Source organism: Hyla sarda, chromosome 10 (assembly GCF_029499605.1).
Source record: "Hyla sarda isolate aHylSar1 chromosome 10, aHylSar1.hap1, whole genome shotgun sequence".
Lineage (NCBI taxonomy): Eukaryota > Metazoa > Chordata > Amphibia > Anura > Hylidae > Hyla > Hyla sarda.
Window position 1 is genome coordinate 21,992,863 of NC_079198.1, and position 25,787 is coordinate 22,018,649.

The window sequence follows — 25,787 nt, forward strand, 5'->3', positions numbered from 1 at the left end:
AATCACAGTAAAATATAAAATCAACATATACTTTATTGGTTACAATAAAAATTAAAATATACATAGAAAATTAAGAGATCGGTAACGAGACATACAAGTGCGCATGAAAGTGGTACAAACACCTAAAGTTCATAAAAGTGTATACTTATATGTGTCGTTGCCAATCACTTCATTTTCTATGTATATTTAAATTTTTATTGTAACCAATAAAGTATATTTCGATTTATATGTGACTGGAGCCTTATTTTTGGTGAAGGCGTTGTAGTTCTGCAACAGCTGGAGGCACCTTGGTTCACTCCGCGCATGGATGACTAAGATGCCGCGGAACCCCCACGATCAGACATCTTATCCCCTATCCTTTGCATTGGGCATAAGATGTTTTTCGGCAGAGTAGCCCTTTAAAAGAATTCTGCAATACCAGGCTAGGCCCATGAACCAGAGGTGGTGCTGTTTCTGGAATAAAGCAGTATTGTCTCTTAACTTTACGTTAAAGGGGTATTCCAGTGAAAAAAAATGTTTTTCTTCATATCAACTGGCTCCAGAAAGTTTAAAAACAGATTTGTAAATTGCTTCTCTTAAAAAAAACTTAATCCTACCAGTACTTATCAGCTGCTGAAGTTGAGTTTTCTGTCTGAACACAGACACCTCTGCTGACACCTCTGCCTGTCTCAGGAGCTGTCCAGAGTAGGAACAAATCCCAATAGCAAACCTTTCCTGCTCTGGACAGTTCCTGAGACAGACAGAGGTGTCAGCAGAGAGCATTGTTGTCAGAAAGAAAAGAACAACTCCAGCAGCTGATAAGTACTGGAAGGATTAAGATTTTTTTTTAATAGAAGTAATTTACAAATCTGTTTAACTTTCTGGGGCCAGTTGATATGAAAAAGCCGGTAATTACTCGCCGGTAATTTTGTTTCCAGAGCCATGACCGTACCACCTGAGAGAGGGATTCCGCCCATAATGACAGGAAGCCTGATGATAAAAAGAAGAACCCTCCTCTCCAGCCTCAGTGAATTTTCAAGACCAGAAGATCCTTCTTTAGATTAGTACATACATATTAATAAACATCCTAAAAGAAAAAGGGGTGATCCCCCTCCCAAGTGCAGAAAAAACTAAACACCAGAAGACAAGGGTGAGAATGCCCCGATGCTGTCATGGCTCAGGGAAACATTACCGGTGAGTAATTACTGGATTTCCCCTTCGCCATGACAGCACCAGCTGAGAGAATAGCAGAGATAAACCTGGGCTGGGATAATAGATTGTAAGACTTTACGTCCAAAAGCAAGAGAATGGGAATTACCCACATCCACCCTGCAGTGACGGAAAAAAGTATGTGGCGAAGACCAGGTAGCGGTCTGACAGATCTGATCTATTGAGGCTATGGATCTAGTAGAGTGGGCCCTAAGCCCTATCAGAGGGTCTACCTAAGGCTAGGTTCACACTGCGAAATCTCTGGGCAGAAAGTTTCTGCCAGGAAATTCTGAGTGACTGATTAAGTCGGCTCTAGGACCGTGTGGACACTGCAGTCTCCCAATAGCCTGCAATGTGTTCCGCACGGATTTCCGCCTGAAGAGTGAGCAAGCCCATTCTTCAGGCGGAAATTTCCAAGCGGATTTTCCGTTCACAAATTCCGAAGTGTGAATTTGTGAACGGAAAACCATTTACTACACTATGAAATTGCAGGCGGAAATTCTGCTTACTAAAATGTAAAGTGTAATTGCAGGCGGAAATTCCATAGTGTGAACTTAGCCTAAAGCCATATAGGCTAAAGTAATCGCCTGTCTTACCCACCTTGCCAATGTGTTTCTGCTTGCTCTAAATCCTTTATTCTTCCCTGCGAACTTAACGAATAAAGCAGATTATTTCCTAAAATCTTTAGTTCTATCCAAATATTAAATAACAAATCATCTAACGATTGAAAAGCCCTTTATCATTGGATGGTTTGTCATAAAAGGAGGGTAAGACTATATTTTGAGACACATGAAAGTGCGAAACTACTTTAGGCAAGTAAGCAGGGTCTGGAATAGGGCTGCACGATATGGAGAAAATGTGCAATTGCGATTTTGGGCCTAAATATTGCGATTTCGATATGCAATGCGATATAAAATGTAAAAAAAAATTGTGAAATCCCCCCATTTCATGTTTAATCGCATCCATTTCACATCTACCTACCCATTTTATGCCCACAGCCTATTCCACATCCCCCCTGGTCACATTCTCCCCCCCCCCCCCCCCCCCGTCACATCCCCCCTTGTCACACCCCGTCACATTCACCCCCTTTGTCATATCCTCCCAGTTACATCCCTCCCTTGTCACATTCTCCTTTTCACATCCCCCCCTTCTGTCACATCCCCCCCCTTCTCTCACATCCCCCGTCACTTCCCCCCCCTCTTCTGTCCCATTCCCCCCCCCCCCTTCTGTCACATTCTTGTACTGCAGCAATATACTGGGTTTCCCGGGCGGATTTCAAATCTTCCGCGGGACCTGGCAAACCTAGTGTATTGCTGCAGCACAAGACCTTTCCCCATCAGCCAATCACTGGCTTGACACGTGACACCACTGCGGCCAGTGATTGGCTGAAAAGGGAAAGGTCCTACTGTACTAAGAAGAGAGTAAACTCCGGAGCGCAAGGAGACGAATCTGCAGGGATCGGGACTAGGTGAGCAGAAGTTTATTTTTTATTTTTCTCCCTGCGCCCTTAGCTCAATGTTTTTCTAGCAGGGTGCCTCCAGCTGTTGTGAAACTACAACTGCCAACATGCCCGGACAGCCTTTGCAGGTCCGGGCATGCTAAGAGTTGTAGTTTTGCAACAACTGGAGGCCCCCTGCCTAGGAAACACCGACTTTTAGTATTTATATTAGTTTTTACCTGCTCTGGCCGGCCCCTGCCACGGGAGCCAACCCGAGCAGATAATTGCATGTTTTCCAGGGGGGCTGTATCGCTATATCGCAAAAAGCGCGATTAGATTGCTTTTGCGATATATCGTGCAGCCCGAGTCTGGAGGAAATACAATACCGCCATCTAAAATTTTTGTATATGGTTCTACAGAAGTGAGAGCAGCTAGGTCTCCTAGCTGAGGTCATAGCTACCAATTAAGCTGTCTTAAAGGGGTACTCCGCTGCTCAGCGTTTAGAACAAACTGTTCCGAACGCTGGAGTTGGTGCCAGGAGCTCGTGACGTCATAGTCCCGCCCCCTCAATGCAAGTCTATGGGAGGGGGCGTGACAGCTGTCACGCCCCCTCCCATAGACTTGCATTGAGGGTACGGGGCGTGACATCATGAGGGGGCTGGGCTATGACGTCACAAGCTCCCGGCTCCAGCATTGGGAACAGTTTATTCCAAACACTGAGCAGCGGAGTACCCCTTTAAGCACTACATTTTTTTGAGGAATAGATTCAACAGGTTCAAAAGGCTCTGATAAAGCCTTGAGCACCAGGGACAGATCCCAAGGAGGGACTCTAGGAGACCCTTGAACAGACATTCTAAGGCAACCTTATAAAGGGCACCCAACGCAGAGACCGGCACTTTTAAGGTTGATTGCTTTAATCCTTTATCCAGCCCTGCTTGGAGGAAATCTAATATTCTGGGAATATTAGGAGGGCTGTTAGGTGAAAAAGGTTGATTAAGAAATGATAAAAAGACCTTCCAAATTCTCAAATAAATTCTATAGGTAGATGGTTTTCGGCTAGCCTGTAGTTTGGTAATAACAGCACCAGAGACTACCTTACTTTTTTATATCAGCCTTTCAAGAGCCATGTTGTCAAATGCTGACTCCGCACATATGGATGAGAGATTGGACCCTGCATCAGAAGATGTTGTGATTCTGGAAGTACCCAGGGATCCGTCTGTGCTAGCTCCCTAAGGGTACGTTCTGACGAGCAGATTTACAGTGTATTTTACGCTGCAGATCCGCCGCTGAAGGACCTTTGTATGTTGCCTTTACATGTGCCTGCTCGGAGCAGCAATACGCCGCTATGTGTGTCTGTGTGTCTGCTCGTAGCGGCGTATTGACACTCTGAGCAGGCACATGTAAAGGCAGCATATAGAGGTCCTTCAGTGGCGGATCGGCAGCGAAATACGTGCGAAGAATCCGCTCATCTGACCGTACCCTTAGAGAAGAAAACCAGGTCCCGCGGAGCCAGAATGGAGCTATCAGGATAAGGCTAGGTTCTCACTACGTTTTGTACTTACGGTTCCCGTATACGGCTGGGAGAAGGGGGCGGGGCTTAACTGGGGCGCCTGCTCTCAGCTGTATACGGGAATCGTACTTAATGCATGTCTATGAGCCGACCGGAATGAACCGCAGCCTCCGGTCGGCTGCGTTTTCGGCCGTATGTGGTTTCCCGACCGCAGGCAAAAACGTGATCGACCGCGTTTTTGCCTACGGTCGGGAAACCGCATATGGTCCAAAACGCAGCCGACCGGAGGCTGCGGTTCACTCCGGTCGGCTCATAGACATGCATTAAATACGGTTCCCGAATACGGCTGAGTGCGGGCGCCGCGATTAAGCCCCCCTCCCCCTCCTCCCAGCCGTATACGGGAACCGTAAGTACAAAACGTAGTGTGAACCCAGCCTTATCCTGATTTTTCCATTCTGATTTTCTTGATTATTCTCGGGATTAGTTGGACAGGGGGGAAAGGCATAGGTCAGATCCAAGGCTGTGTTCGGGCATCTACTGAAAACGGGTTTTCTGCCAGATTTGGGGAATAACATTTTTTTTTCTTGCCAGTTTTCCTTTGTAGTGAAAAGGTCTATTTGAGGAGTACCTCATAGCTGGCCCTGCCAGAGCTTGTGCCTGCTGAGAAACTCCGCTCTTGTATTTAAGGCGCCTTTTAAGTACTACGGACAAAGAAAGACATTTGTCTTCAAAAGAAAAAAATTAGACTGCAGGTGAGCATAAGGGACTGTCTTCTTGTGGTACACTGTCTGTTTATAACCGAGACCGCAGTAGAGTTGTTCCCAGAAGTGTATTAAACTAATATACTGCCAGAAGTTCTTTTTTCCGTTTGACGAGAGAGAGTACACCTTCTTGCGTATCCCAACAACCTTGAAAATGTAAGTCTCTTATATGAGCCCCCCCATCCCCTGGGACTGGCATCAATGGTGAAAACGTTGGGATTTTCCAACACCCAATCTAGACCTTTTGACAAGTTTTCTTGTATTAGCCACCACTGTAGTGATTCCCGTGTTACTTGGGACGGACAGATTTTCCTGTCTACTGTATTTTTCGCCGTATAAGACGCACTATTTCTTCCCCAAAACTGGGGGGAAAAAAGGCGCTGCGTCTTATACGGCGAATACACCCCTATCGCGGCGGTCCCTGCGGCCATCAACGGCCGGGACCCGCGGCTAATACAGGACATCACCGATCACGGTGCCCTGTATTAACCCTTCAGACGCAGCGATCAAAGCTGACCGCCGCGTCTGAAGGGAAAGTGACACTAACCCGGCTGTTCAGTCGGGCTGTTCGGGACCACCGCGGTGAAATCCCGAACAGCACGACTGAATAGCCGGGTTAGTGCTTACAGGACACCGGGAGGGACCTTACCTGCCTCCTCGGTGTCTTCTCCGTTCAGGGATCCCCTGTATGGCCGGCGCTCTCCTTCCTTGTCATCACGTCGTCGCGTACGTTCGTCGGCGTGCATAACGTCGTGATGGCTGCGACGGAGTGCGAGGATACCCGGCCGGCAGCAGAGACGTTCCGGAGCGACGGGGACACGGCGACAGCGATGGAGCGACATCCAGGGCAGCGGTGACGGGTCCGGAGCGGCGGGGACACGTGAGTATTACCTCCTATGCAGTGGGCTTCAATCTGCGGACCTCCAGATGTTGCAAAACTACAACTCCCAGAATGCCCGGACAGGAGAAAATCCCCCATAACAAACATAAATGGCTCTGCAATACCTCCGGCAACACTGGAAAGCACACTGAGGTACGCCTGCGCATATGATCCATGCCGAGTCCTCTGCGCCTTACTCCTGCACTTACGCGCGACACGCCGGCATCAGTGCTCCTCACCTTCAGATAAACCAGGCAAGTAAGTGGAGCCCGACTTTCACCTCCCATACTAGGGAGGAATTTAGGGACTACAGGATACCCCAAAACTATGGGGATTTGTACCACTGCCCTCAGCCTCTTCATCCACCTGAGACAGGACTCCTGCTCAGTCAGGCTCCCGCAAGCACAGGAAACACACTGAGGCTGGAAAGGAGGGTTCTTCTTTTTATCCTCAGGTTTCCTGTCCTTATGGGCAGAGTCCCTCTCTCAGGTGGTGCTGTCATGGCGAAGGGGAAAAATTGTTATTCACTGGAGTACCCCTTTAAGGGACACATAAGGCTCATGTACAGTTAAAGGGGTTATCCAGGAAATTTTTTTATATATATCAACTGGCTCCAGAAAGTTAAACAGATTTGTAAATTACTTCTAATAAAAAAAAAAAAAAAGCTTAATCCTTTCAGTACTTATGAGCTGCTGAAGTTGAGTTGCTCTTTTCTGTCTAAGTGCTCTCTGATGACACGTATCTCGGGAACCGCCCAGTTTAGAAGCAAAATCCCCATAGCAAACCTCTTCTAAACTGGGCGGTTCCCGAGACAAGCAGAGATGTCAGCAGAGAGCACTGTTGCCAGACAGAAAAGAACAACTCAACTTCGAAAGCTGATAATTATTGGAAGGATTAAGATTTTTTTAATAGACGTAATTTACAAATCTGTTGAACTTTCTGGAGCCAGTTGAGATAGATAGATATATATCTATCTATATATATCTATATTTTTTTCATGGAATACCCCTTTAAAACCGTGATCTCCAAACTGCAGCCCTCTGGATATTGCAAAACTACAATTCCCAGCATGCCCGGACAGCCAAAGGCTGTCCGGGCATGCTGGAAGTTGTAGTTTTGCAACATCTAGAGGGCGGCAGTTTGGGGACCACTGCCTTAGGATCACAGGCATCTTTGATATAGAGTAACACAGTAAAGGACACCATAGGTAAAACAGATCATTACTTTAATGAACGTTCTGAAGACAAGGATATGTGATTATACTTATGTTGACTTGTAAACAATATACATAGAAAATGAACACGGTCTTATGGCTGAGAGGTACACAAAAGATGTTCATGGCAGTCGTCAGCATCAGGGGGTGCGCTAGTAAAGCAGAGTAGTGACAGGGACAAGTCCCATACAATTTTGCTGATCATTTCGACCTTTCCTATGGGGGTGACATACCACAGCGATTGCGCGCGGTAAAGCTCTCGGCGTGTCCCCCATCCCATTGTCCTACAATAATAATAATCCTGTATTACAGGACATAAGCCATACTATCTGTTGTGTATTTTACCTCTAAACCTTAAAGGGAACGTCCAGAATTTTAATAACAGGAAATGGGTTAGAGCTGCAATACCGAAACCGTCCCACGAACAAGAACCCCGTTTTGTAATACTGGACAACCCCTTTAAGAGGCTGTAGTGCAGACAGCAATCCTGCACCATCAACTCTGTGCGCCGGTCCCCTCGTGTGATGTTTGCAATAGGAATAGGTTGAAGTGGGTACTAAATAAGAGTTAAATCCAACATTAAAGACACAAATAAGCCAAGAAGTGACCCTGTGCTGGGGGAACTGGATAGAAGCGTATCACAAGCCTATTCCCCTTCTAATATATGTGAACGGGAGCAGGGACATGAAATATGCTGATGTATACGAGCCCTTAGTCATGTGGAATCTTAAAGGCTATGGTCATCAATTGTCATTGGATTTTATTTTGTGGTTAATAAAAAAATTTACATTTCAAAATTTCATTTTTCTTCTGCAGCTTGCATATATGTGTATACATTGCAAGCACCTCAGTGACACTTTCCTCCAATATTAATGGGTCGAGCCAATTGTCTAATGCAGGGTTTTCCCCAACCAGTGTACCTCTAGCTGTTGCAAAACTACAACTCCCAGCATGCGCGGACAACCAAAGGCCGGGCATGGCATGCTGGGAGTTGTAGTTTTGCCACAGCTAGAGGAACACTGGCTGGGAAGCACTGGTCTAAAAGTGTACGGGGCCTCCCGACTCTCACCCAAAGGATAATGTTGGTGAACAGAAGGATCAAGCAAAATGGATATCAACAACCAATACTTTCTCTCCCCACCTCACTGAAAACCCAAACGTTTAGCCAAGCCAGTGTGTACAGAGGATTAGCTGTTAGCTGACAGGTATTGAAGATGTGTGACCATTTTAAGCTTCCAGAGAAGCCAATGTGACCAAATTGGCACTGAATGGCACTTAGCAGCTTGCAATGTATTGGAACACATGCAAGCTGCAGAAGGAAAAATGTTAATAAAAAAAAAATAATAATTTTGTTTAACCACAAAAATACTGCACAAAAGTTCAGTAAATAATGATCCAATGTTGTCTATAGCCTTTAAGTATTACAGATGTGTTACCTTTATATTACAGAAGGATTCTACCGTTCCTCTCACATTGTACCTTTTGTTCTTTTACTACGGCAATCGGTGATCAATTAGGGCCCTTCAGGGTAAGGGGGAAAAAAAGAAAGCAAGATAACCGTCATGTCATTGGCAAGTAATGTTGGAAAAAATAATAAAAAATCTCAAAATACAACAAGTTAAGCTTTTTAACTTAAAAGGGGTGGGGGGGGGGGGGGGGGTCACTAAATCTAAAATCAAACTCATGAAAAAGCAACTATCATTCACCCATGGAAGATCTCTGAATAGGAGCTGCGCAAGAAACTAGTGGTCGAGGGGCAGAGATTTTTTTTATTTTACTTTCTCCCAGATATCCCTTTTTACAGACAGTCTTGAGCAATGTTCACATGGGGGAATTTTTAAGGAATGTCGAGCAGGAAAATTTCTGGCGGACATTCTGCAGACAGCGGGTTCCTGCAGAGAAAGCTGGCGCTAGGACCACTTGCAAATGCGCCATCTTCATTGACCGCAATGCATATTTGAGCAGATTTCGCAGCAAGAATTGACAATTTTAGTTTTTTTATCAAAAGTAAAAATTTTCCTGCTGCAGCTTGCATGTGTTCCAATACATTACAAGCTGCTCAGTGCCATTTTGGTCACATTGGCTTCTCCTGAAGCTTGAAGATGTATGACCACCTTAATACCTGTCAGCTAATAAATCCAGAATTTTTATTTCCATGCCAGATATTTCCGGCAGGGAAATTCTCCCATTCTCCCAATTTTTTTTTGAATTTTCCCCCTGGATTCCGCTTTGAAATTCCGCTGTGTGAACCATGCCTTAGGCTTTGTTCACATGGCTCAATTTCCAAAAGGAATTTCGCGGGAATATTCTGCTCAGAAATTTCACTGCAGCAGAGTCCCATTCATTTCAATGGGATTCCGCTGCACTGTGCAAATGGCGGAATCCCGATTTAGGCGTCAGACATGTCTATTCTTTCTGCGGATTTGGCTCGTAAATGCACTGCCGTCTATGAAGATGGCGCATTTCCAATCGGTCCTGCTGTCTGCGGGATTGTCGGGCCAGAAATTTTCCGGACACACATTCCACCGTGTAAACATACGGCAGATAATAGGGAACAATAGATTGCATTTCACTGCATGGAAAATGTGAACCCTAATTATTCCTAAATCAGTTTTAATAATAAGGAGAGTTGCCAGTCATGGTAAGACCGTGTTTCCAAACCAGCGTGCCTCCAGCTGTTGCAAAACTACAACTCCTAGCATGCTCGGACAGCCTTCGGCTGTCCGAGCATGCTGGGTGTTGTAGCTTTGCAACAGCTGGAGGCACCCTAGTTGGAAAACATTGTGGTAAGACGAAAACTAACTGTATGCAGCTGGTTACAGTAACAATGAGGTCATTCAGTGTTGTGCAGTGGTCTGCAAGCTGCAGGTAATGCTGGATGTTGCAGTTCTACAACAGCTGCGGGGTGCAGACCACTGGCGTAGTGTATGCAGATGAAACAACTCACAGCTTTGCAAGGAGCAGCAAAAATTCAGCACAGTTTCGGTGCAAGCCATCTTGTAGTGTAGCCCACCTTGCTATAATCATAGGAGAAGCAAAAGAACAAAGAAAGTACCAAGTCTTCCATTACTAATAAAAGAAGAAAAAAAAAAAGCTTACGGAGCGGGGGAAGGGGTAAGCGTGCCTTTCCGGTATATGGTCTGGTAACATATAGGAGAATCTCCAGCACTAGTCTCTCCAGTACGCACCCTGGCTGCGTACATAAAAGCTCATGGAATACTAAAATAAGAGAACATAAAATATATATATATATAAAATATATATACAGAATATATATTTACATGCAGATCCCAGCGTACAAAAATAATGAAGTGTTGGCACAGATGAGGGGAGTGTGTGCAAACTGCATTTCTTTGTAGTAGAATGAAGCATCTTGCCCTGATGCACAGAGGGATTGGGGAGGGGGGGGGATGGGTTGTTTGGCCTACAGAGGAGCCCCCCCAGCACGGCGGGGCTGGATCAGCAGCGAGATCATGTGATGTGCCTTTCGGATGCAACCTCCAGGTGGCTGCAGGGTTGGCATGATGAGTTAGCCGAAGAGAGGACCATTCATGTGCAGCCTGGCGGCACGAACAGTGCCCGGTTTTCCATGAGTGGTCAAAGCCCTCCCCAAGCTATTGCTGCGTCTCTCTGTTCAGGCCATCTGGGCGGCTGGGGACACAAGGTTACAGGATCACACAGGGGCAGCTTTTCGACTCTTTCTTCTTAGGGTTAACAGCCGGGGTCGGGGGGCACTCCATCTCTTGGAATTTTCTGAAAAAGAAAACAAAAAAAAAAGACCATTAGACTATATGAAAGAAACCTGTAAACAAAGATGGCCCCCTTAAAACCAGTAGGGTGTCTGCTTTGGACAATCTCTTCTAGTTTCTAGGGTCCTATGATGATAAGTCGATCACAAGGTGATTGCAGCGCTACCACTGGAGAAATGAAGTATTACACAGTGCAATTTAAAGAGTACTTCTCATAATCTTGTTAAATTTTATAATCCTCCCAGTTCACTGCCCCCATCATGATAAACCATCCCCTGCCTTTATTTTTTATAATTTTTTAGTTTTCTACCTTGATATTGCTCTGTATTTTCTGCTCAGTCAGATTCACAGACTGGGAAGGGGCGTTCCCCAGCAGGCGTGACATCATCTGAAGCCATACAGGGGAGAACTTCCTCCCTCATTCTGCTACACACAGCCCAGAGCAGTTCAGTGTGAGATGAGCTATGATTGGCTAAAGCTGCACACACACCCCTCAGCACTCCAGACTGCATTTCCTGATTTTGGACTTCTGCCAGGCCAGCAGAAGGCCACAGTCTGTGCAAGAGATTTGGGGGGGTGGGGTTGGGGGGGGGGGGGGGGGGATGTGCTCTGGACAAGTAGGGAGACACCTAGTGGCAGCTTTTTATAACACCTATAAAACATAGAAAACATCTTTTTTTTTTTTTTTAAACAAAGTACATTAGAAAGATTTTTTATTTACCATAAGGAGTACAATAGCAAACATTGGTTTTAATGAAAGTGCCCATTTAAAGGAGTTTCCCAAAGGGGTTATGCAGGATTAAAATACCATAGTGTGTGTATTTTTTCCAAAAACGGCACCACACTTGTCCTCAGGTTGTGTGTGGTATTACAACTTTGCTCCATTCACTTCAACAGGATTGAGCTGTAATACCACACACAACCTGAGAACAAGACCGGCGCTGTTTCTGAAAGAAATCAGCTTTGTTTTTCTGATTCTGGATATACCCTTTATCACTTATCCCCTAATCAGATAAGTCTATGATTGTAGTGGGGTCAGACCATTGGGACTGTCACTGTTTTTGAGAACAGAGACCCTGGGTCTTCCGTCAGAATGCAGTGGTGCTCTGGTGTGCGCAATGCTGCTCCAATAATTGTCTATGGGACTGCCAGAGATATTCTGAGCATTGTACCCTGCTATCCCTGAAAGGCCCATACATAATAAACGAAGCAGTAGTGCACGTGCATGACCACTACTCCATGCTAATTGGAGATTCTGGAGATCCCAGGGGTCCCTACAGTCAGACCCCCCGTGATTAAAATAGGGGATAAGTATTGACAGTAGGGCAACCACCTTAAAGGGATACTCCGGTGGAAAACTTTTTTTTTTTTTTTTTTTTTAATGAACTGGTGCCAGAAAGTTAAACAGATTTGTAAATTACTTCTATAAAAAAAAAAAACTTTATCCCTCCAGTACTTATTAGCAGCTGTATGCTACAGAGGAAATTATTTTCTTTTTAAATTAATTTTTTCTATTGTCCACAGTGCTCTCTGCTGACACCTCTGTCGGTGTCAGGAACTGTCCAGAGTAGCGTAGGTTTGCTATGGGGATTTTCTCCTGCTCTGGACAGTTCCTGATACGGGCATCAGGTGTCAGCAGAGAGCACTGTGGACAAGACAAAAAAGAAATAAAAAAAAAAAGAAGAGAATTTCCTACTGCTAAAAAGTACTGGAAGGATAAAGATTTTTTAATAGAAGTAATTTACAAATTTTTTTACTGTTTTACTTTCTGGCAACAGTTGATTTGAAATAAATAAATGTTTTCCACCGGAGTACCCCTTTAATGCATTGTCTGTGTAATGCATGGACATGCTAGGTCTTCCAGAACAATAGTTTTATCGCTTATACCAGTGGGCTCCAAGCTGTGGACCTCCAGATGTTGCAAAACTATAACTTCCAGCATGCCCGGACAGCCAACGGCTGTCCGGGCATGCTGGGAGTTGTAGTTTTGCAACATCTGGAGGCCCACAGCTTGGGGATCACCAACCTATACTGTGGACCACTAATAAGTCTTTGCCTTGCAATATAACATTTAGACACTGCAATGTTTACAGTCAGCCAGCAGGTGGCAATCCTATACCCATTAACCTAAGAGACGCTGCTTTATGGCATAGCAGCCATTTATTGGGATAATCATGGAGTCACATAAACAAATACAATAGTAATGTCATAAATACCATTTTCCTAAGTAAAACCTATAATCGGAAACTCTTTTCTTTACCCCAGGAGAATTACAAAGATAACCTGCAGGGCCATGGGGAATTTACTCTCTGCAGACGCCCATGCAGTTTTATGACCACCCGTTTTTTTTTTCATTACCCCCTTTATATGGTGCCATTCTGAATTTTAAAAGCCAAATAAATCAGTCATCATGGAGTTAGATAAAATAAGGAAACTACCCAGTACTGTCTAATATAGATATAGATAGAGATAGATAGATTAGATAGATAGATTAGATAGATAGATTAGATAGATAGATTAGATAGATAGATTAGATAGATTAGATAGATAGATTAGATAGATAGATTAGATAGATAGATTAGATAGATAGATTAGATAGATAGATTAGATAGATAGATTAGATAGATAGATAGATTAGATAGATAGATAGATTAGATAGATAGATAGATTAGATAGATTAGATAGATAGATAGATTAGATAGATAGATAGATTAGATAGATAGATTAGATAGATAGATAGATTAGATAGATTAGATAGATAGATTAGATAGATAGATTAGATAGATAGATTAGATAGATAGATTAGATAGATAGATTAGATAGATAGATTAGATAGATAGATAGATTAGATAGATAGATAGATTAGATAGATAGATAGATTAGATAGATTAGATAGATAGATAGATTAGATAGATAGATAGATTAGATAGATAGATTAGATAGATAGATAGATTAGATAGATAGATAGATTAGATAGATAGATTAGATAGATAGATTAGATAGATAGATTAGTTAGATAGATTAGATAGATAGATAGATTAGATAGATAGATTAGATAGATAGATTAGATAGATAGATTAGATAGATTAGATAGATAGATAAGATAGATAGATTAGATAGATAGATTAGATAGATAGATTAGATAGATAGATTAGATAGATAGATTAGATAGATTAGATAGATAGATTAGATAGATAAGATAGATAGATTAGATAGATAGATTAGATAGATTAGATAGATAGATTAGATAGATAGATTAGATAGATAGATTAGATAGATAGATTAGATAGATAGATTAGATAGATAGATTAGATAGATTAGATAGATAGATTAGATAGATAGATTAGATAGATAGATTAGATAGATAGATTAGATAGATAGATTAGATAGATAGATAGATAGATTAGATAGATAGATTAGATAGATAGATTAGATAGATAGATTAGATAGATAGATAGATTAGATAGATAGATAGATAGATAGATTAGATAGATAGATTAGATAGATAGATAGATAGATATATCTCTATATATATATCTCTCTCTATATATATATATATATCTCTATATATATATATATCTCTATCTATCTATCTCTATCTATCTATCTCTATATATATATATATATATATATATATATATATGGTTTCCGGCCGCAACTAATGACAAAGTGCATCAGTTTTTTAGCATCCTGTCTGAGGGCCGTTAGGGGGGAATGCACCTTGCGCCCAAATCTGACCATCCGATGTCCAAATAGAGATGCTGGATCAATGTGAACTGTCCTATTGAAATGAACAGGGTCAATTCTACAACCCGGAGGAAAAGCTCAGCATATACGTAAAGGGGTTATCCAGGAAAAAACTTTTTTTATATATATATTAACTGGCTCCAGAAAGTTAAACAGATTTGTAAATGACTTCTATTAAAAAATCTTAATCCTTTCAGTACTTATGAGCTTCTGAAGTTAAGGTTGTTCTTTTCTGTCTAAGTGCTCTCTGATGACATGTGTCTCGGGAACCGCCCAGTTTAGAAGCAAATCCCCATAGCAAACCTCTTCTAAACTGGGCGGTTCCCGAGACAGGTGTCATCAGAGAGCACTTAGACAGAAAAGAACAACCTTAACTTCAGAAGCTCATAAGTACTGAAAGGATTAAGATTTTTTAATAGAAGTAATTTACAAATCTGTTTAACTTTCTGGAGCCAGTTGAGAGAGATATATATATATATATATATATATAAGTTTTTTTCCTGGATAACCCCTTTAAGCATAGGTCGGACAGGCTAACCCTAATAAGACTTTGCTGTGCATCATGGGAGTGTCAGAGTCTACAGCACTGAGGAGGTTAAATGTATCCCTGAGAAGTGTAACATTGGTGTAATGTGTCATATCTATGGGGTGAGGTCACAGCAGTTTCCAGTTAGAGAAAAAAAAAATGTTGTATGAACATGTTCTGCTGAGCGCCGAGTGGATTACAACATGGAGGGCAGCAACGCCTGCGGCCTTCTGCTCTTCATCTGCTGTCACATTTCTGGCTTCACAATGACAATCCTGACAATACCGTCCGTAACTGATCCGTGCGCCTTTATACAGCAAGTTCAGTAAAAAAAAAAAATGCACTTTAGGAGCTGCTGGAGACACCTCAAACATCACATAAACAACCCTAAGGCTAGACGCACCATAAAGTAATATAAACGCATTTTTTTGCATCCATATTCCGGCGGCAAGTCCTGGCCTCACTGCAGGTAAGACGACCCAAACTGATAGCTGTCACTTCAGGTCACCGATTCCTCCCCCTCCAAGTAGTGCCAGGACTTATACACATTACACTAGAGTGACGCTGGTTTATAGAGAACCTGTAGTCATTTCTAAAATCACTATGTACTGGGTTGTATAGATTCCTTGGGAGAAGGGGACTGATCACATATTTATGGTTTGTCAATTCGCCCTCTTATTACGATCTCCTAATTCTCAAGAACATTGGGAGTCTCAAAAGTCAGCCGCCAAGATATACTATCACTTTAAGAGATCGGAATACTTCTTAGTGCAGTGTTTTTGAACAAGTTTGCCTCCAGCTGTTGCAAAACTACAACTCCCAGCATGCCGGACAGCCGTTGGCTAATGTGGGGGAACAGCCGACCTAATGTGGGGGAACTGGCAACCTAATATGGGGGAACTGCCAACTTAATGTAGGGGGAACTATACTGCCTACCTAATGGGGGGGGGGGAACTATACTGCCTACCTAATGTGGGGGGAACTATACTGCCTACCTAATGTGGGGGGGGGGAACTATACTGCCTACCTAATGTGGGGGGGGGAACTATACTGCCTACCTAATGTGGGGGGATCTATACTGCCTACCTAATGTGGGGGGATCTATACTGCCTACCTAATGTGGGGGGAACTATACTGCCTACCTAATGTTGGGGGGGGGGGGGGGGGAACTATACTGCCTACCTAATGTGGGGGGAACTACAAGGTACCGTACATCGCTGTAGGAGGGGTAGTCTTATATGGCGAGTGTATCCCAAACTCTATATTTTAACTGTAAAAGTTGGGGGTCGTCTTATACGCCAAGTCGTCTTATACACCGGCATATACGGTATATCTAAATAAACATATACATAATATATATATATATACACATGCAGACTGTTAGCCCCCCCCTAAACACACTTCCATTACCTGATTGACCTGACCAGTTTGTGGAAAGATTCGTCTACATTTAATCGGATTTTGGCGGAGGCCTCCATATACGGGATCCGATTCTCTTGTGCGCTAAGTACCTCATAATTTCATAGTTTCATCTATTGCACTACAGCTGTATAGCTTTTCATGTTCTATCTATATACTCATGTTTATCTATATACTCATGTTGTACCTATATCCTTGTGCTAGCAGTGTGCTGCTGTATTCTCCTGTTGCTGTATATTTAGCCCAGCAGCCTGCACCTGTAAGCCAGGTTATTACAATAGTTTGGAATCAATAGTGCTGGCCAACTTATTCTTTGGTTGTATTACACATACAGGGGACTGGCTACCTCCATGTTGGCTCCTGCACCCCACCCACCTCTATTAGGTGTATATTAGGTGCCTTGGATGTTTCAGACCTTGCAATGCATGCTGTACTGTTCTCACAGAGGCATATTCATAGTGTAGGGTCCGTCCCAGAATGAGGTCACCTTACCGTGGTGGGACGGTCCACGTTATTTGGCGCCAAATTTGCAAGCTCAGTATTTCATATTTTCCTCTATTGCACTACAGCTGTATAGCTTTTCATGTTCTATCTATATACTCATGTTTATCTATATACTCATGTTGTATCTATATCTTTGTGCTAGCAGTGTGCTGCTGTATTCTCCCGTTGCGCTATATATTATATATATATATATATATATATATATATATATACACACACACATATATATACACATACAGACTGTTAGGCCCCCCCCCCCCCCAAACAAACATCCATTACCTGATTGCCCTGACCAGTTCGTGGAAAGATTCGTCTACATTTAATCGGATCTTGGCGGAGGCCTCCATATACGGGATCCGATTCTCTCGTGCAAAGCTGAGAGCTTCCTCCTTGGTCACCTGATGATGTAGAACGGAAAGCAAAAGAAAACACAAGGTTACCTGCAGTCATACAAGAGACGCCATTCAGATGTAACAGCGGGGTGTTATATAATGTTTCTGTATGACGTATTTTGTGATTGTAGAAGAAAATCCAATTTAACAAACATGTTGATGTTGGACATAACTATTAAAGGGGTACTCCGGTGGAAAAACTATTTTTTCACTAGAGATGTAAAATTAAAAAAAAAAATTTGAATCCTTAAAGGAGTACTCTAGTGCAGAGTATTCCTGCTCAGTCCTGCCCGGGCTGCAAAATAAATGAAAATGAACCATCACTCACCTCTCTGGGTTCCTGCGGAGCGTCACTACAGCTGATCGGTCCTCCAGTCCATCTCCTTCATACTTCCGGGTGTAACGAAGCGTCACATGACACTCAGGCTATCCCCGGCCACCGCGATGTTCAGCCTCGGCCCATAATAGGCTGAGCGCCATGTGACGCTTCGTTACACCTGGAAGTATGAAGGAGATGGACCGGAGGACCGATCAGCTGTAGTGACGCTCCGCAGGAACCCAGAGAGGTGAGTGATGATTCATTTTCATTTATTTTGCAGCCCGGGCAGGACAGAGCAGGAATACTCTGCACTAGAGTACTCCTTTAAGTAAAACCTTTGTTTTACTGGAAAAAAATAAATAAAATAATGCAGAGTAGTAATCTATATATATATATATATAAAACTCAATGTATGTATGTATGTGTGTATGTTCCAGCATCATGTCCAAACGGCTAAAGATATTAACATGAAACTTGGCCACATGTTACTTATATGTCAGCAACAAACATAGGATAGGTGATTTAACCCTTACTCACCCCCATTTGCCAGGGGCGGGGTTTTTGTTTAAAGTCCCATACAAGTCTATGAGAAATGTATGTTCCCACATAACTTCCGTACGTCTGGAGATATTTCAATACCTGGTACATATATTACGGGTCGGGATAGCGGGTCGGGATAGCGGGTCGGGATATGACAACAATATATGAGGATGGGATATGAAGTAAAAAGCTTCTTCTATTGATTTTCCTTCACGACAAGAATTAGGAAGAAAAAACCTTGCAACACTTGGTACTCAGCTAGTATTAATATAAATTTAAAATCATTTCATTGCTGGAGGAGATAAATAAAACCAATTTGATAGTCAGCCATCAAGGTTAGGCCACATTCACACATTAGAATTTCTGAGTGGAATCAGGCAGAAAAATTAAGCTCAGAAATTCTGTTGCTGCAAAGTCCCATTGTTTTCAATGGGATTCTGCAGCACCGTGCACATGGCGGAATTTCCTGATTTCTTTTGGCGGAAAATGCACAAATGCATTGCTGTTTATGGGGACGGCATATTTCCAAGCTGTACTAGTGCTGGCATATTCTGCGAGCACCTGCTATTTGCGGATTATTTTCTGGGCGGACATTCAGCATATATTCAGCCTTGTGTGCATAGTCCTAGGCAACCATTATCTGTAATGGGGAGAAGATTACTAGGAAATAGATAAATGTCAATTAAGGCCGGTCTGAGAGGACAGGAACATAAACTTCTGTAATACCAACAAGATGGAGCCCAGCCACAACCAGCACTGAAACCTGCAGCGCCCCTAGAGACAGAAATGCATATTGCTATTCTTTTAAAAGAAGATTTGTTTGTCTTCAGGTCAGATTGGAGTCTTTCACGTCTTTCATCAAGGTCTAAATGTTAAATGGTTTGAATACCAATATACATTATAAAAGAACATATTCCATTAGTTTTATTTTATTTTATTTATTTATTTTTCCGGAAAAAAAACAGCTTTGAAAAAAAAAAAAAAAAAAATGAATTTTTTTTTTTTTTAATCAATTTTAATTTTTTTTTCTCCAGGCCTTTCCATCTCTAGGTACCACCCAGTGGTCAGTTTTTTCATACATTCCCAGGAGGGACAACAGAGGAATGGCGCAGTGTGGCGTGTTTCAAAAATGACATTTCACAGGGAATACAAGCATTCACCAAAACACATAGATCTATGTCAGAACACTTGGCAGTCCCTCTATAATTTACTTAGTTAGCCCTTCCATTCCTTCCATTGTCTTTTGGAACACTATGAGCCCGCTATAGGTCACCGTGGCACATGGGGAAGCAGTGAGCCGTACAGTTGTGAAAATACAGCCAAGTTTGATGAATCTTAAAAGGGGCTATCCACCCTGTAAAAACTGATGGCCTTTCCTCTGGATAGGCTATTAATATAAGATCGGTGGGGTTCCGACTCGTGAAACCCCACCGACCGGGCTGTTTAAAGGGGCCGGGGATGCTGTTGCAAGCTCAGCAACATTTTTAAAGGAGTAGTCCAGTCCTGAAAAACGTATCCCCTATAGCAGTGGTCTTCAACCTGTGGACCTCCAGATGTTGCAAAACTACAACTCCCAGCATGCCCGGACAGCCGTTGGCTGTCCGGGCATGCTGGGAGTTGTAGTTTTGCAACATCTGGAGGTCCGCAGGTTGAAGACCACTGCCCTATAGGATAGGGGATAAGTTTCAGATCGCGAGGGGGCCCCCAGCGATCTCCTGTATGGGGCCCGGCAGCCGGAAGGGGGCATGTTGACCACCCCACGAAGTGGCGGCTGACACGCCCCCTCAATACAACTCTATGGCAGAGCCGGAGCACTGCCTTCGGTAATCTCCGGCTCTGCCATAGTGCTGTATTGAGGGGCTGTGTCGGCCGGCGCTTCGTGCGGTGGTCAACACGCCCACTTCCCGCAGGCTGCCGAGGCCCCGTACAGGAGATCGCGGGGGGCCCCAGCGGTCGGACCCCCCGCAGTCTGAAACGTATCCCCTATCCTTAGGATAGGAGATATGTTTTTCAGGACTGGACTACTCCTTTCATGTTTACTTGCACTAGTCCTTGCAATCTTTACTATTAGTAGCGGGTGGTCTAAGGAGCTACACCATTCACTTAAATCTTCCTCTTCTCATGCCACCGCTACTTCACATATGGCAATTGCAGGGACAAGTGCAAGTAAACATTAAAGAGGCTGTGACCCCTTCAAACAGCTGGAAATCGGACCCCTTCACCATCTAATACTGGTGGCCTACCCAGAGGATAGAACATCAGGGGATAGAACATCAGGCTGGGTAATCGCTTTAAAAGGAGTACTGGGGTGTAGGACAACATATCCCCTATCCAAAGGAGAGCTGGGGGCCGTGCAGGGGATCGCGGGGGGTTAAAATGCTGGGACCCTCTGTGATCTCATGCACGGCACCCAACTCTCCTCGTGCATGGAGCAATCTCCATTCTGTGCAAGGAGACTGTCGGCCCCCGCACAAAGCAGTGGTCGGGGCACCAGGCAGGAGATCATGGGGGGGTCCCAGCAGTGGATAAGGGATAAGTGGTCCTGCACAACAGTACTCCTTTAATAAAGATCACTCAGACAAGCAGTGGAGCTCTCACCTGTCTCTGAAGATCCAAATCTGCCTTATTGCCAACCAGAATCATGGGGAACTCATCTCTGTCCTTGACACGTAGGATCTGTGTGTGAAACTTGCTGATCTCATTGAAGCTGGAAGAGAAGAAAGCCACCATGGAGTCAGAAGAATGACAATGACGAATTATCAATGGTAGATCCTGGACCACCAGTCAGCAATTTTAGTGGGTAACTGGTAAGTGCTGTATTTTCTAAACAGAGTGCCTCCAGCTGTGGCAAAACGACAACTCCCAGCATGCCCGAAGGCTTCACTTATGTTCACATTACGGAATTTCATTTAGTTCAGAACGCTCCGAGCCGGAGGCCGTGATCGTGACATCATGGCCACACCCCTCGTGACATCACACCATGCGCCCCTCCATTCATGTCTATGGGAGGGGTGTGCCGGCCGGCACGCCCCTCCCATAGACATGAATGAAGGGGGCGTGGCTGTGACATCATGAGGGGTGTGACCATGACATCACGACCACTCTGACAAGAACCTGTAGTTTGTTGAGAACACCAGGTGCTGCGGGAGATTGTGGGGGGGTCCCAACAGAAGGACCCCCTCGATCGGACATCTTATCCCCTATCCTTTGATGTCTAGCAGCGGGGTACCTCTTTAATGGTAAACAAATGAAACAACATAGTGCTGGGCGTTATACCGGTTCATACCGAATACTGAAATTTTTTTCCTGCACGATATGAATTTTGCCCATACCGCAATACCTCCCCTCCTCGAATGAATTATCCGCCGCAGCGCACTGTCCCCACATCGGGGAACTAATCATATCTGACCCGCGAGCGCTGTTCTGCTTTTCTTCTGCCCCCTAATGAATTATCAGCTGGGCTATCCCCACATTATGTCACCCTCATGCGCTCCTGTGCTCATCCTCCTAGGAGTTGCGGGCCGCCGGCGCTAGAAATCTGTACTGTACTACAAATAACGGTGCCCGGGCTGCAAACATAAACAAAATAAAACTCACCTTAACTCACCTCTCGACGTTCCCCATTACCGGCCTCACGGTCCCTCCGCTGCGGTCCTGGGGATGGGAACGTCACAGAGCCGTCAGCCTATCACCGGCCGCAGGGATGTCCCGCCTCGGCCGCTGATAGGCTGAGCCCACAGTCATTTAAGGAGCCGGCCGGTGCTCAGCCTATCACTGGCCGCAGCGATGTCCCGCCCCGGCCGATGATAGGCTGGCGGCTCTGTGACTTTCCTGTCCGAAGGTAACTGCAAGACGACCGCAGCGCAGGACAGTGAAGACGGTAGCAGAGCAACGGGGAAACGTAGGCAGGTTAGATAAAGTGTATTTTGTTTATTTTTTAAGCCTGGGCACCGTTATTTGTAGTATAGTACAGATTTCTAGCGCCGGTGGCCCGCAACTCATAGGAGGATGAGCAGAGGAGCGCTTGCGGGTGACATCATGTGGGGACAGATGTGGGGACATTAAATACTTTAAAATACACTAAATACTGTGGAACCGCCATCACTTACAAAAATACTGTGATACACATTTTTGCTCATACCGCCCAGCTCTACTACAACATATCACCCCATATATGCCAGCCCACCATCCTAGCAGACCCCATATATGCCAGCCCACCATCCTAGCAGACCCCATATATGCCAGCCCACCATCCTAGCAGACCCCATATATGCCAGCCCACCATCCTAGCAGACCCCATATATGCCAGCCCACCATCCTAGCAGACCCCATATATGCCAGCCCACCATCCTAGCAGACCCCATATATGCCAGCCCACCATCCTAGCAGACCCCATATATGCCAGCCCACCATCCTAGCAGACCCCATATATGCCAGCCCACCATCCTAGCAGACCCCATATATGCCAGCCCACCATCCTAGCAGACCCCATATACCCCTTTTTCCCCGCAGCCCAGCATATGACTGGCATCGAGAAGGCTCATATATCACGCTTCCACGCACAAATTACACGTACATGTACTTTAAGTCTATTTTTCACTCGTACAATGACCGTGTATGACTGCTATTCAGCCCCCAGGAGTAATAGCTCAGGATCTGACAGCCCATCATACTGCACATCAGACAGGAACAATAAGGCTTGGGAAATGCGTGTGTTGTATTACAATATAAAGCTGTAATTCGATCATAAAAGCCATAATGAAGACAAAATATAAATGATTCGAAATTTGCGTCCTCGTTCCAGTCTGCCATTATTGTTGTGCAAGGGATTATTGGCAGCGGACTGTAGGATAAGACTATTTAAAGTATCCAGACATCACAGACGCCAAGTCTCATTTCCTCCCTGCAACACCAACTATCAATTATTAAGAATGGGGGGGGGGGCGTACTGATGTATCAGGGGGAGAAAATGCGAAGACAATTGTAGTCGAAAACACATTTGTTTCTATTATTTACTGTACACAAATATTTTATTTATTTATTGATGCCATATATGACTTTCTTACTTAAAGGGGTACTCCGGTGGAAAACTTTTTTTTTTTTAAATGAACTGGTGCCAGAAAGTTAAACAGATTTGTAAATTCCTTCTATTAAAAGAATTTTATCCTTCCAGTACTTATTAGCAGCTGTATGCTACAGAGGAAATTCTTTGATTTTTGAATTTCATTTTTGTCTTGTCCACAGTGCTCTCTGCCGACATCTCTGTCCGTGTCAGGAACTGTCCAGAGCAGTATAGGTTTGCTATGGGGATTTTCTCCTGCTCTGGACAGTTCCTGATACGGGCATCAGGCGTCAGCAGAGAGCACTGTGGACAAGACAAAAAAGAAATTAAAAAAGAAAAGAATTTCCTCTGTAGCATACAGCTGCTAAAAAGTAGTGGAAGGATAAAGATTTTTTAATAGAAGTCATTTACAAATCTGTTTACATTTCTGACACCAGTTCATTTAAAAAAGAAAAATGTTTTCCACCAGAGTACCCCTTTAAAGTAAGTCTACACGTGGGGTATTTTACCACCACAAATTTGCAACTTTTTGCAAATTCGCAGATACCGGTGGTCAAGAGACCATAGGGGGAAGTATATTACAGAAGTAGTGCTAATCTAGTGAATATAGTCTACTTAGTATTTCAAGTTAAGGGATTGATGGGCTGGAAATGTGCTCCTGGTAGCCCAGTGTTTCCTAACCAGGGTGCCTCCTGCTGTAGAAAAACTACCACTCCCAGCATGCCCGGACAGCCAAAGGCTGTCCAGGCATGCTGGGAGTTGTAGTTTTGCAACAGCTGAAGGCACCCTGGTTGGAAAACATTAAAAATGGACTTGGAAACCTAGTCACTGATAGATCATGTTCGGTCTATTACGCTCATAGGACTTTGCATAGTTAAAGGGGTACTCTGGAGGAATAAAAATGTTTTCAAATCAAAATGGTGCCAGAAAGTTATACAGATTTGTAAATTACTTCTATTTAAATATCTTAGTCCTTCCAGTACTTATAAGCTGCTGTATGGTCCACAGGAAGTTGTGTAATTCATTCCAGTCTGACCACAGTGCTCTCTAATGCCCTCTCTGTCTGTGTCAGGAACTGTTCAGAGCGTGAGCAAATCCCCATAGAAAACCTCTCCTGCTCCGGACAGTTCCTGACAAGGACAGAGGCGTCAGCAGAGAGCACTGTGCTCAGACTGGAAAGAACTTCACAACTTCCTGTGGAGCATACGGCAGCTGATAAGTACAGGAAGGATTAAGATATTTAAATATAAGTAATTTACAAATCTGTAAACATTTTTATTCCTCCGGAGTACCCCTTTAAGCCTTGATATCAGACATAATACCGTTCTACTGGTATGCCAGAGTATACCCTGAACGTAGGCTACTTATCTGATGTGAACAGAGTCTAAGGAGGAAATGCAGTTTCTGTACACTCATGCTGATAGAACTGCGAACCATAGCTGATCTGCCGAGCATTTCTGCCCTTTTAAAGGGGTACTCCGGTGGAAAACTTATTTTATTTTTTTTTTAAATCAACTGGTGCCAGAAAGTTAAACAGATTTGTAAATTACTTCTATTAAAAAAAATCTTAATCCTTCAAGTACTTATTAGCTGCTGAATACTTCAGAGGAAATTCTTTTTGGAACCCAGTGCTCTCTCCTGACATCACGAGCACAGTGCTCTCTGCTGACATCTCTGTCCATTTTAGGAACTGTCCAAAGCAGCATATGGGGATTTTCTCCTACTCTGGACAGTTCTTAAAATGGACAGAGATGTCAGCAGAGAGCACTGTGGTCGTGATTCAGCAGAGAGCTCTGTGTTCCAAAAAGAAAAGAATTTCCTCTGTAGTATTCAGCAGCTAATAAGTACTGGAAGGATTAAGATTTTTTTAATAGAAGTAATTTACAAATCTGTTTGACTTTCTGGCACCAGCTGATTTAAAAATAAATAAATAAAAAATAAAAAGTTTTCCACCGGAGTACCCCTTTAACTTTAGCAATCATGGGCGATTTATCACCATGACACAAACGTTTTAACCCTTTACAAATCCTTACTATTTTGCAGAGAAATGCATGTGCCAAAAATAGGGTGAAGGCTTTTGAGAACATCCTGAGACTAGTGTGACATGAAAGTGTGACGTCTCTGTCTGCTAAGTCTCTTGTCCTTCTTTATGAATAAGAGGAAAAGAAACTCTGCCGCTGACATAACTTACCTTCCCCGGTCATTAATAGCAAAGATCAGCAGGAAGCCTTCTCCTGTGCGCATGTACTGCTCCCTCATCGCCCCAAACTCCTCCTGTCCGGCCGTGTCCAGAACTAATGGAAGAAAGAAAGATAGACATCAAGATTATGTTTTAGTTTAAATTCAGAAGAAAAATAATAATAATATAAACATATTAAGGATTTTCTAGGGTTACAACTAGAGATGAGCGAACTTACAGTAAATTTGATTCGTCACGAACTTCTCGGCTCGGCAGTTGATAACTTTTCCTGCATAAATTAGTTCAGCTTTCAGGTGCTCCGGTGGGCTGGAAAAGGTGGATACATTCCTAGGAAAGAGT

The 25,787-nt window shown here is 43.7% G+C and overlaps 1 protein-coding gene across 5 annotated transcripts in view; it reads right to left on the reverse strand.

The window, feature by feature from the left end:
* Positions 1-6,991: 6,991 nt before the first annotated feature.
* RRAS (RAS related) overlaps positions 6,992-25,787 on the reverse strand; it is a 59,246-nt gene continuing 40,450 nt past the window's right edge. For all 5 annotated transcript variants that reach the window (XM_056542422.1, XM_056542421.1, XM_056542423.1 and 2 more), the window contains exons 3-6: positions 25,440-25,542; positions 20,785-20,893; positions 17,215-17,333; positions 6,992-10,743 (exon numbers count right to left, since the gene is read on the reverse strand). In XM_056542422.1, the coding sequence (XP_056398397.1) occupies positions 10,656-10,743; positions 17,215-17,333; positions 20,785-20,893; positions 25,440-25,542 (419 nt within the window). In that variant the 3' untranslated portion in view covers positions 6,992-10,655. The remainder of the gene's footprint in view (positions 10,744-17,214; positions 17,334-20,784; positions 20,894-25,439; positions 25,543-25,787) is intronic.